Raw genomic sequence first — 13057 nt, 5'->3', positions numbered from 1 at the left:
GCTCAAGCCAGTGTGGAAAGGTGCTGTGCGCTGAGGCCTCTGCTGAGCTTCTGTCTACCCATTTATGAAATGGCAGGAATATTAATAAAACCTATAGGGTTGCTGTGAGGATTAAATGAAGCAGTCCATGGGAATCACTTAGCAAAGAGTTCAGCAAATACAGAAATCCAAAAATATCCAAAAATATTCCTAACATTCCTCTAGAAAGGCTAGAAGAACATTTGGGACATAGCTCCCAAAAAGAAGTAACTACATCTTTCCACTTTTCTCCAGAACAAGTAATGAGTCATTTTAGTTCTCCTCATATAAATAAGATGGCAACTGAGTAATAATACACTCCTGACTATATTCTCTAGCCTAAGGAGCTTTAGACAACATGAAGAAAAGACACCACTGTCTATGACTAAATACACAACTCAGCCCAAAAACTTGAACTGAAAACAAGTAGCACTTGAAGGTTATTCAAGGTCTTTCTGAACAAGAAAAAGAGCTAGAAAACACTGTGTAAATCGAAAAGCAACAAGAATCAGATACAGAGATGTGATTTGTTATTTCGTTTCTGGAGTCCTAAACCTATCAAATCATTCTCTGCACAGCATATTCACCAGCTTAACTAATTTCACAGAAAGCAGGATCCAACACAGGGAAGGGAAAAACTAACCAGGAGGCCAGACTTTTCTGAAAATTTCAGAAAATTCAGACTTTTCCTGCTACCAGACTTTTCTCTTAGCCTTATCTGACACCCACTGGCACAGATCTCTACGGATCAGGAAATCTTTTAAAAATCCCAAATTCAAAGCTCAGTGTCAGAAAAAAGGTTAGGAAAAGCAATTAAGAAATGCTTTTCATCTATTTCCTGACTCGTATCCTAATTTATGCTCTGACTCCATTAATATTCTTTATACTCAAGAGGTTCAAAAGAAAGTGAAATTCAAACATAATTATGGTTCCTTATAAATCATATCATTTGCAATAGTTTGCATGACACAATTTTCAAATATTGACTTACAGAACAATAGTTTTAATTTTTAAATTCTTAAAATAATTTAAACACAAAACACAAGAAAAACAGAACTGAAAGCAATAAATGTTAAAAAAAATTACAAAGCATTATATTTAAATAAGTAAGGTATTACTTAAGATATAAAATTTGAATCTGCTTATTTTGACACTTCTTCAAATACCTTTAATGTGAATTATAAAGCAGTTACAAATGCAGATTCTACCAAAAACTAGTTTCTGCATTAAAAAAAGCAGATCCAAGTAAATTAGAAGAGTTATACCAAAGCAGATAAATATGTGAGTATGTTTTGAATATTTAACTACTTATTTTGGAATTTGCTCTCAGAACAGAAAGATGTGGTATGAAGATTTTCAAGGTTAGGAGTTAAATGGAATAGTGTCAATCTATTTTTTTTTTTTATTTGAAGATCTTTGTAAATTTTTATGTAATTGAATATTATGTGGTAATTAAGTGTTGGCAAACATTTTCAAACCTACTAAAATTAGAGTAAAATAATTAACCCTGGTAATTTTATGAACTATTTCCTAATACTTATGAATACTCTCAGTATATAATAAGACTACAATTTGCTGGCATATTGTGGCTTTTATGTGAATTTGTGTTATATTAACAAACAATAAATACACCTCTCCAAGGCATAAAGAGTCAAGAACAGACTCCTGATCTGATTTTTAACCGCTGGGTCATGAAAGCTCACTATTACCAGTCTGTCACCAAAAGACAATTGTAGAAAACAAATAGTAGATAATGGTAAACAAAAACTGGTGGTGACACATTTCTCTAGGCAATACTATCTTTCATAAAATAAACCTGCATTACATCTAAACTAATTCATAATTCATAGGTATGAACTATTAAAACAAATTACACATTCAAGTTTCTCTCTACCCTACAATGACCTTCCATTCTATGGCCCTAACACTAATTTTTAGAAATGCCTATTACAATAAAGAAAAATATGAAGGATTGTAAGAGACTACTATAAAAAATTATATGCCAACAAACTGGAAAACCTTGACAAGATGGATAAATTCCTAGAAACAGACTGTCTTCCAAAACTGAATCAGGAAGAAACAGAAAATCTGAACAGACTGATTACTAGGAACAAAATTGAGTCTGTAATCAAAAACCCTAAGCAAACAAAAGTCCATGACCAGATGAATTTACAGGCAAACTGTACCAAATTTTAAGAGTTGATACCTATTCTCTTCAAACAATTCAAAAACCTGAAAAGGAAAGCTTCCAAATTCATTCTGTGAGGCAAACATTATTACTCAAAACAAAACCAGACAAAGACATTACAAAAAAAGAAAACTACAGGCAATATCCCTAATGAGCATATTTGCAAAAATCCTCAACACAGTATTAGCAAACCAAATTCAACAATACACTGAAAGAATCATTCACCTCGATAAAGTGGGATTTATTCCATGGATGCAAGGATGGTTCAATAACTACAACTCAATCAATGTGATATATCACATTAACAAAATGAAAGATAAAAACCATATGATCATTTCATTAGATGCAGGAAAAGACATTTGACAAAATTCAACATCTGTTCATGATAAAAACTCTCAATAAAGTGAGGTTGGAAGGAATATACCTCAAGATAATAAAGGCCTTATGACAAACCCACAGCTAACATAACACTCAATGAGGAAAAGCTTTTAGGAACATGACAAGGTCCCTCTCCCCTAGAAATCCTCACAAGAGCAATCAGAAATAAAAGGCATCCACATAAATAAGAAAAAAGTTAAACTGTCACTATTTGCAGATGACATGTTACTAATAATAGAAAACCTGAAAGATTCTACAGAATACCAAAACTAATAAATGAGTGCAGTAACATTGCAGAATACAAAATTAATATACAGAAACCTGTTGTGTTTCTATACACTAATAACAAAGTAGCAGAAAGAGAAATTAAGAAAACAATCCAATTTATAGTTGCACCAAAAGAAAAAAGAAAAAAAAGATTACCTAGGAATAAACTTAACCAAGGAGGTGAAAGGCCTGTACTCTGAGAAGTTTTATAGAATTCTGATGAAAGAAACTGAAGACAACACAAATGGAAAGATATACCATGCTAATGGACTGCAAGAACAAATATTGCTAAAATATTCACACTACTCAAAGCAATCTACAGATTCAACACAATCCCTGTCAAAATACCAATAGTATTTTTCATTGAACTAGAACAAGTAATCCTAAAATTTGTATGGAATCACAAAAAGATCCAAATGGTCAAAGCAATCTTGAAAAAGAACAAAGCTGGAGGTATCACAATCCCAAACTTCAAAATATACCACAAAACTGTAGTAATCAAATAGTATGATATGGCATAAAAATGGTCCTACAGGACAACAGAATAGAACAGAAAGCCCAGAAATAAACCTAAGCTTATATGGTGAATCAATCTACAACAAAAGAGATAAGAATATACAAAGGGGAAAAGACAGTCTTTTCAATAAATGGTGCTGGGAAAACTGGACAGCTACATGCAAAAGAATGAAATTAGACCACTTTCTGATATCATATACAAAAATAGATTCAAAATGGATTAAAGACCTAAATGTGAGGGTCGCCTGGGTGGCTCAGTTGGTTAAGCATCAGCCTTCAGGTCAGTCAGGTCATAATCTCAGGGTCCTGTGATACAGCCCAGCACTGTGCATCCTGCTCAGTGAGGAGTCTGATCCCCCTCTCCCTCTCCCTGGCCCCTGCTCATGCTATCACTCTCTCTCTCTCTCTCAAATAAATAAAATCTTTAAAAAAAAGAAAGACCTAAATGTGAGACCTGAAACCATAAAATTCCTTAAAGAAAACAAAGGCAGTAATCCCTTGGACATCAGCCTTAACATTTTTCTATATATGTGGCCTTGGGCAGGGAAACAAAAGCAAAAACAACCAAGACTACACACAGAGAAGATATTTGCAAAGGACATATCTGATAGGGGGTTAGTATTAAAATATATAACTTATACAACTCAATAACAATTAACCAATAAAACAAATAATCCAATTAAAAATGGGCAGAGGACCTGAATAAATATATTTCCAAAAAAGACATACAGGAGGCCAACAGAAATATGAAAATATTTCAACATCACTAACCATCAGAGAAATAACAAACTGAAACCCCAATGAGATATCATCTCATACTTGTCAGAGCGACTAGTATCAAAAAAAAAAAAAAAAAAACAAGAAGTAACAAGTGTTGGTGAGGATGTGGAGAAAAGGGAATCCTCGTGCACTCTTAGTGGGAATGTAAACTGATGCAACCCCTATGGAAAACAACATGGAGACTCCTCAAAAAATGAAAAATAGAAATACCATATGATCTACTACTGGATATTTACCCAAGGAAAACAAAAACACCAATTCAAAAAGGTATATGTACCCTTTATATTTGCTGCAGCATTATTTACAATAGTCAAAATATGCCCATCAAAAGATAAATGGATAAAGAAAATGTGGTGAAATAGTACTCAGCCACAAAAAAGAATGAATTCTTAACATTTGCCTCAACATGGATGGACCTAAAGGGTATCATGCTAAGTGAATAAGTCATACAAATACCACAGGACTTCACTTACATGTGGAATCTAAAAAATCAATGAACAAATAAACAAGCCAACACCAGAAACAGACCCATCAACACAGAGAACAAGCTGGTGGTTGCCGGAGGAAGAGAGGTACAGGCGTCTAGTTTTGGAATGAAGAAGTCACAGGATGAAAGGAGCAGCATGGGGAATACAGTCTGTCTTATCGTAACACCGTTGTATGGTGACAGATGCAGCTACACTTGCAATGAGCACAGCATAATGTACGGACTTGTCAAATCATTGTGCTGCACACCCGAAACCAATGTAACATCGTGTGTCAACTATAAGAAAAAAAAGAGAAAAAGAAAGCTGCAGAGAAATGCTATCAAATGTAACCAACAAATTACTGTTGAAAATGTGTTGATATTTACACTCACATATATAGGGCAGACTTTATCCTCTTGAGTACCACTACTTAGAAAAAGTGGTGGAGGGGGATCAGCTCCTTTTCTACTTCTCCTCTACCTTCTTCAGACTACTTTTTATTACTGTCTATAAATACAGTGTACCCGGAAGGCTGCCAACATTTTTAAGTTTTTCATTTGGCCCCAAATCTAGAGTCAACTGGTCTACCTGCTAGCTATCTTCACTTAGCTACTGGGAATCTGACACAAAAAGCACAAAGGTCAGGGCACCTGGGTGGCTCAGTTCATTAAGCGACTGCCTTCAGCTCAGGTCATGATCCTGAAGTCCAGGGATCGAGTCCCTCGTTGGCCTCCCTGCTGGGCAGGGAGTCTGCTTCTCCCTCTGACCCTCCCCCTTCTCATGCTCTCTCTCTCTCATACTCTCACTCTCTCTCAAATAAATAAATAAAATCTTAAAAAAAAAAAAAAACAAAAAAAAACCACAGGGCGCCTGGGTGGCTCAGTGGGTTAAGCCTCTGCCTTCGGCTCAGGTCATGATCTCAGGGTCCTGGGATCGAGTCCCGCATCGGGCTCTCTGCTCAGCAGGGAGCCTGCTTCCCTCTCTCTCTCTGCCTGCCTCTCTGTCTACTTGTGATCTTTCTCTGTCAAATAAATAAATAAAATCTTTAAAAAAAAAAAAAAAAAAAAAAACCACAAAGGTCTATTGCTAGGCAGAGGGGCTTAGGCAAGTGGCTTGGAGATGGACTGGCCAAGGGATCACCATCTACAGCCACAACTCAGGCTGCTGATTGGGGCCCTGAAGAAAGGAACAATTCAATACACTCTTAGATAAAACAAGGCTACATTTTAAAATAAATTTTAGTCAAAATATAGTGATCTTTTTATACGAATTCACTTTAACTGGAGTTTGCATATTTTTTTTCTTCTAGTTTTTTAATTTTATTAAATTTTGTCTAAATCAGGGGTTGGCAGACTTTTCCTATAAGGGGCCAGAGAGTTAATATTTTAGTTGGGAGTCCACTCAGTCTATCACAACTATTCTGTTCTGTCCTTAACACCAAAGCAGCCACTGACCATCTGGAAATGAATGGACATGGCTATGTTCCAATAAAACTTTATTTATAAAACAGAGGGCCAATTTGGCCCTCAGGCAGTAGTTTGCTTTGCCAATCCTCAGTCTAAGTCATCTTAGCAAATGTGAAATTTAAAAATTCCAAATTAAAAAGGGAAGAAAAAAGCTAGTTTCATTTATTTTAAACAAAAGCCCCAAATTCAAGTAGTTGTGTCAGAATAGATCCTTCTAACTAGAATAACTTCAGAGCAATCTAATAAGAGCTATCTAAATGAGAACACATTTCTCTTAAAGTCAGCTTTGACAAAGTTTAAATGAAAAACTATTAGTGGGGCATTTTTGCATGTAAAAGAGAAACAGAATAGATTTGACTATTTATCACAATATGAGCTAAGTGAGTCATAAATACAGAGCCGTGCATCTGTGAAAAAAATATATATGTAAGAAAGAGTATCACAAGGCTGGCTGTCCCCATCTTTAAGCAGTTACCTCCCTAGCCTCCCAAAGCAACAGGGCAATATAATTTTTTTTTTTTTTTTTTTTTACAACAGAGTTTTCAAAACAAACTTCTTCAGATTAGATTGAAGCAACTATTCATTTTTGCCGGTGCTAAGTCCAAACACGAGAACTCTCTCTTGAAATCTCAGTGATTATGGCAAACAGAAAAGATACTACGGATTCCTATCTTCTCAACCCTAGACTTAGAAAACACAATCTTACATGTGACTTTTAATTTGAAAACATTATTTTAAGGATCCTAAAGGAGGAAGTATGTCCATTTCATCCATATACTGATGTATGATGCCAGGAAAGTAAACACGTCTTTACAACTTCAGATATTTCTAGGTGCCAACCACTGCTAAATTAAAACGTAAGTGGTATACTTTGACTTGTTCTTATACTCATGTGAACTGCCACTGAAATCCAATGGTCTGTGCCTCTATACAACATAAACATTAGACTGGCAACAAAAACAACGACAAAAAATCCTTGATAGAACAACAATTCAAATAGGACAAATCCAAATCCTTTGGGATTCTATCTCCTTTATAGCGAAGTTTCAATTCAACAAACAGACATTAAGTGATGTGCAAAGAACCAAAAATTAGGTGAGATGCTGTACAATGAAATAATGTGAATGAGCTTTTGGGAAGGCTGTACTCCTTCCCAGGTAAGATTTCATCCAATGGTAACAACAGAGCGCGATACTATGAGATCAGAAGTGCATGTACCCTCATAAATAAATACAGAAAACATCTCAAACGTGACTTAATAGGCAACTCACAAACGAATACAGAAGTCAACAGATCAAACCACTGTTTGCCTTTCAGATCAGTATATATCAGAAGGCTAACAACACCCATTGTTGGTTGGAGGTGTGGGAAATGGCCACTCACTTATGCTATTACTGGGTTTCATTTGTGTAGAACTATATAAAAAGATGGTTGTTTAAATCCCTCCAAAAACTGAATATCCTTTGACTTAGAAATTCCACTGATTTCAGTGAATGAGTAGACTGTTCAACTAACCAAAAGAAAAATATATAAGAAACAAATTCAACTCTAGGAAAATGGTAACTTTAGTTTGATAAATTTCAGAGACAAATAACTAGTAGGCAGTTGGACATATGATAACTAGCATTTACTCAGGATATATGCTACTCTTCCATACATTACTTCATTTAACCCTTCCAAAATTCAAATCTCAAAGGGAGATATACCCAGCAGCAGGAGCAGACTCAAATACAGCTCTTGACCTAAAATTCTTCATCAACAGGTTCTTCAGCCTCCGAGGGCTTGGCACCTGACAGAAAGACCCTAAATAGAAATACAGATTTGCAAGTTTATCTCTTTCATACATTTATGAGCAGAAATTTGTTAGTACCGAATGTTATACCTAAGGATATTAAGATAATATTCCTATCATTAGTGACCCATGTCAGACAGATGCAAAAACAAAAAACTACAATATAGTATGACAGTGCCAACAGAAATAGTCAAGAGGAATAATACTAACCCCCAAAGAAGGAGAGAGTAGTCAATTCTGCATTGGATGAAGAGTCATCGAGGAAGGTTCTAAGAAAGGAAGATAATGCTTGTCCAGGATTGTGAAGGTCAAGTTAAAAAGAAAAAAAATCTCCAAAGTGGACTGGGAAAAACAGGAACAGAGGGCCACTCCAGAAAAGGGAGGAGCATACATAAAAACACCAAAACAACATGGTCAGTTCCAAAAAAAAAAATGCATGCAAGTCACCATAGTGATTAACAGACAGTACCCATCAACCATTCCAAACTCCACTCCCACTGCTCTCTTTCTCCTGATGCTGAACAACAGAAAAAAGAGAGTTTTCTGCTCTCTTGAGTCTCATTTCCCAAAGAGAAGATCTACTCCTCTGACCTCCCCTCCACACAGAGCACTAGAAAAAGAACGGACAGCCTACCTTGCTCATAAGGAGTAGTGACACGGTGACTGCTGTAACAGATACAGATCCCCAAAAGCATTGTTATCAACTGCCTTATCCAGCATTTTATTGTCTTGGTGGCATTTATTACTATCAGAAACTACATTGCCTAGTCATTCTTTCTTTGTTCATTGCCTGTGCCCCTTATTAGAATATAAACTCCAAGAGGCCACAGGCCTTTTCTGTTTTATTTGCCACTGTATCTTCAGCGGTGCCCGGCACAAGGAAGGCATTCGGCAAGTATCTGCTGAGTGAATGTATGTTGCTTTACCCTATCCAACACGTAGCAGATTGTAAAAATAAAACAAATCAGGATAACATCTCACTTATATAAGAAACTCAATACTTTTAAAATATTCCCATGGCCTCAAAACTGTCTAATGCTCTAAATAGCATCCCTGAGCCCCCAACCCTTTTTTCACTACAGAAAAATGTTTGAAACAAAATGTCTCCAAAATTAACACCTAACGAGTTTAACTCTGCTCTATTCCCATCCAGGTATTTCTTTACAGTGTTTTGGACCAAAGAGAAGAGCTAGCAAATATGGATAAAGCCTTATACCAACTACAAATGAATGTTTTGTTTCAATGAAACATGTTTAAGAAAAAACAGAAGGAAGCTATTCCATGCTTAAGGAGAGAAAACCAAGTCCTGCTAATAAAACAAAAATATCTAAGGTAAAAAGAAAAAAGTGACCAATGTTATTAGAAAACAGGTAACGCATGATAGCCGTAGGAAGGTCACCAATTTTTAGACATTTGTATCACTGCTGATAGCTAACTCAGAGAAAGAGGCCTTGCCCAAGCTGCATGTTACATAAAATGTCTAACAAGGTAACATCTTTCGCAATCTGTTTATCCAATTGGCGGTTTCACTTTAGGGTTCTTTTGAGCCTCCTACCACGCTTTTCAGAATCACAGATTTCAGGCTCCTTCTGTCACAGATGGGAGGGTCTTCTTCCAGCTTATAGAGGGAACCAGTACTGCAAGGTTAGCAATGCCATTAGAAACCTGATTAGGGCGCCTGGGTGGCTCAGTGGTTAAAAGCCTCTGCCTTCGGCTCAGGTCATGATCCCAGGGTCCTGGGATCAAGTCCCGCATCGGGCTCTCTGCTCAACAGGGAGCCTGCCTCCTCCTCCTCTCTCTCTCTGCCTGCCTCTCTGCCTACTTGTGATCTGTCTGTCAAATAAATTAAAAAAAAAAAAAAAAAGAAAGAAACCTGATTAAAGGGCACCTGGGTGCCTCAGTGGGTTAGGCCTCTGACTTCAGCTCAGGTCATGATCCCAGGGTCCTGGGATCTAGTCCCACATCGGGTTCTCTGCTCAGCAAGGAGCCTGCTTCCTCCTCTCTCTCTGCCTGCCTCTCTGCCTACTTGTGATCTCTGTCAAATAAATAAATAAAATCTTTTAAAAAAAGAAATTATTTTTTTAAAAAAAGAAACCTGATTAAAGGTTTTGTTACTAATAGTAGATCAGGACTCACAAAGCACTTTAACAAGTCCAAATACTGTGAAAAAAACTATTACTATGACTCTATTCAAGACTCATAAAGGTTTGAGTGAGATCTAAATGTTGCCTTGCCAAATCCATTTCTCAATATAAATGCCATGTACAATTACACCATGAACCCACTCAAACACTTTTTATAGGGGAGTTACAAAAAGAAGTCTTTAAACACCTCTCGGGATAAATTTATTTCCCCCAGCCAAATGTTAACACTAATAAATGGAAGGTTTACGTGTAATTCTTAACAGCAGACAGAAATTACCAACAATGCTAAGACTTTTCAACTAGGCATTTCGCTTAATCACACTTGAATAACAGGACAATTTAAAAGGTGCAATTTTTTTTTTTTTAAATAAGACATAAGTTTTGCTCTGGAAATTTAAAGCAAACTTTCCAGAACTGTATATTCAAACAAATGTTTGGGTTTGGGGTTTTTTGGATTTATTTATTTATTTATTTTTGCTCTTCCAGAGTAGTCCCTAGAAGCGACTAAAGAACACCTCTGCAATCCATACTGCCATTTCTCAAAAATATTTTGTACCACATATCTGAGAACTTTTTCCAAGTCCTTTTATGAACTATGTCCTTTCAGCAAACAAATGGACATTACACTAAGGAAATGTCCATTTACTCACATGCCAAAAGCAGATAATGAATAGGCTAAAATGGGGAGATTCTTTTCGTTCACATCAAGTGCTCAATGGTGACCCAGCAACCTAGGACGTCATTCTCTTCCCTGGGTTCCAGCAGTCTGGTTAATGAGAACCATTTCTCTGACAAGTATTCCTTAGACAAATAAATTGAAACTTAATCAAAGACAGAACTTATATTATTACAAACCATACTATCTAGTTTGTGGTGATTTGTATTACCATGTTATCAAAATTATGAATGAAAAAGGGGCACTCCTTTTAGAAAAATGGATCCCTTTGCCCAACAATTATACTCCAAAAAAATAAAATCAACATTTCTTCATACACAAACAAAATGAAGGTGGCAATATAGGGCTCAACTGATCAAAGAAAAATGAAAAGGCTCTAAAATCACTAAAGAAATGCATCTCGTGTAATTAGTTAATGTTGATGATGGAGTTTAATCGCACAAAATAGGACCACTTAAGCAAAGTGAAAAGGTAGAAAACTAGAAATTTCCTACGAAGAGTCAAAGATTCACATATTCTAAACTTTTCTTTCACTGGTCAGAAATATCCTAATCTGCCCACTACTGGGCAAATGCCCGATGCCACATCACTGCCTCTAACCCCGCCTCGTTCCAACTTCACTGGTAAATCGGAGGAAGTTGATTACAAATCAGTCTGTATTGAGGCTCAGCACACTTCAGCTACCTTTAAATGCACCCCTTTTCACTTTTTATTATACCACTCATACAAGAGAAGCAAAAACAAGAAAATACTAATACCACGTGTAAGCCCACCAGCCAAACATAAGCAACCACTAGTAACACTTTGCTGTATTAAAGTGGCCACCTTGAAGGTCACCTCCTTCCTTACTTCCCCCCACCCCATTCCCTGCACTCACTTCCCTCCTAAACCTTTCAGCGCCGAGTTACCCGGATAACCATTATGTGCTCCCCAAGAAAACACCTTCCTGCAAGAGCTGAGCACCGGGTCTCCCTGACCAGAGCCCCATCAGTGCTCTCCATCACACACAGGCCCCACCTGCCTGTGTCTGGGCCGGGAGCCCTGGGGCCACCACGGAGCGACTCCCAGCGCAAGAAGACTCCCACAGAACACCACTTACTGTGCCGGGCATATGACTTCTCTCATTCTTCCCATTCTGGGAGCCGCCATTCTTGAGTTTCTTTTTCTTCTTAGCTGTTTCTTTGTGCTCTTTCTGTTTGTTTTGCACTTCAATGAGAACGGAAATAAAGCTGTTCTTCACTTCCTTTTCAAACTCCAGTTCGTCTCGCAGGGCCAACTGCTGCACCAGCTCTTCGGAGAATTCCTTGATGGCTGTCTCAATTTCTTCCAGTAGTTCATTTAACTCAGATACTGAGAGCCTCTTTACTCCTGTGACCAAAAGCAAAGCACGGCAGGTACTAAGACAAAACGGTTTCAAGAGAGCGGCACGATGGGGTGTTTTAGGCCAAAAGAGCGAGGATCATATTCTAAACAATTAAACTGTGGGAGATCTTCTTGTCATCCTAAAGCTTCTGGTGGGCGGGACTAAGCAGAGGTAGGTGGGCAAACTTCCTTCTCAAAAAGCTGAGAAGTGTAACAACATTCTTTACTTGCCTAACTCAGCCATCCTAGGAGCGGATGGAAAAAAGCTCATACAAGGAAAAGCACACACACAAAAGGCGAGGGCGAGTACAGAAACTACCCGCTGACAAGAAACTGCACGCAGTTTAGCAGGGTTCTAGCACACTTCAGAAGACGGGAGTTGAACTGAAAAAATTTAAACCAAGAACATACTGGATCACATGTGCCCCAATGTGTGAATTTTTTTGAAGACTGGGAAGATGAAAGAAAAGACTATTCCCTGAAACCCCCCTTCAGTTTTTTCTCAGCATGTGAGTGAGGCTCATGTGAGGGAGGCCAGGACATCACTGAAACACTCACCCCCACTATGTCAGGATGTGCTTGTATTTGGGGATGGGGGTCTTTAAAAAGGTAAGTAAAAATGAGGTTGCTAGGCTGGCCCCTAATCCAGGATGAGTGCTGTCTTACAAAATGACACACACACACACAGAGGGAAGGCCACATGAGGACGGAGAGAAGACGGCCACCTATAAGCTGAGGAGAGAGGCCCCAAAAGAAACCAAACCTGCTGACACCTTGATCTTGAACTTCCAGCCTCCAGACCTCTGAGACAATAAATTCCCGTTGTTTAAGACCAGGGTTACAGGACTTTGTTACAGCAGCCCAAGCCGGCTAGTATGGGATTCAAAGGTGACCATGACCAAGTCCCTGAGCTCTGATAAGAATATGCGCGAGCACTGCTGGGGGGCTGAAGGAGGGTGTGTATCATGGCCTGTGCGAGTCCGAGCTTCCTGGAGATGGAGAC

At 37.8% G+C, this 13057-nt stretch overlaps 1 protein-coding gene across 3 annotated transcripts in view; it reads right to left on the bottom strand.

The window, feature by feature from the left end:
- FEZ2 (fasciculation and elongation protein zeta 2) overlaps window positions 1–13057 on the bottom strand; it is a 42140-nt gene that overhangs the window by 15969 nt on the left and 13114 nt on the right. For all 3 annotated transcript variants that reach the window (XR_004385501.1, XM_032881880.1, XM_032881881.1), the window contains exon 5: window positions 11792–12060. Coding sequence is in view for 2 of the 3 variants with exons in the window: in XM_032881880.1 (XP_032737771.1) it covers window positions 11792–12060 (269 nt within the window). In the remaining variant the exon portion in view is untranslated. The remainder of the gene's footprint in view (window positions 1–11791; window positions 12061–13057) is intronic.

The sequence above is a fragment of the Lontra canadensis genome, unplaced genomic scaffold (genome assembly GCF_010015895.1).
Source record: "Lontra canadensis isolate GAN:19392208 unplaced genomic scaffold, GSC_riverotter_1.0 scaffold78, whole genome shotgun sequence".
NCBI classification, from domain to species: Eukaryota; Metazoa; Chordata; class Mammalia; order Carnivora; family Mustelidae; genus Lontra; species Lontra canadensis.
This window is presented reverse-complemented; position numbering and strand designations above follow the sequence as displayed.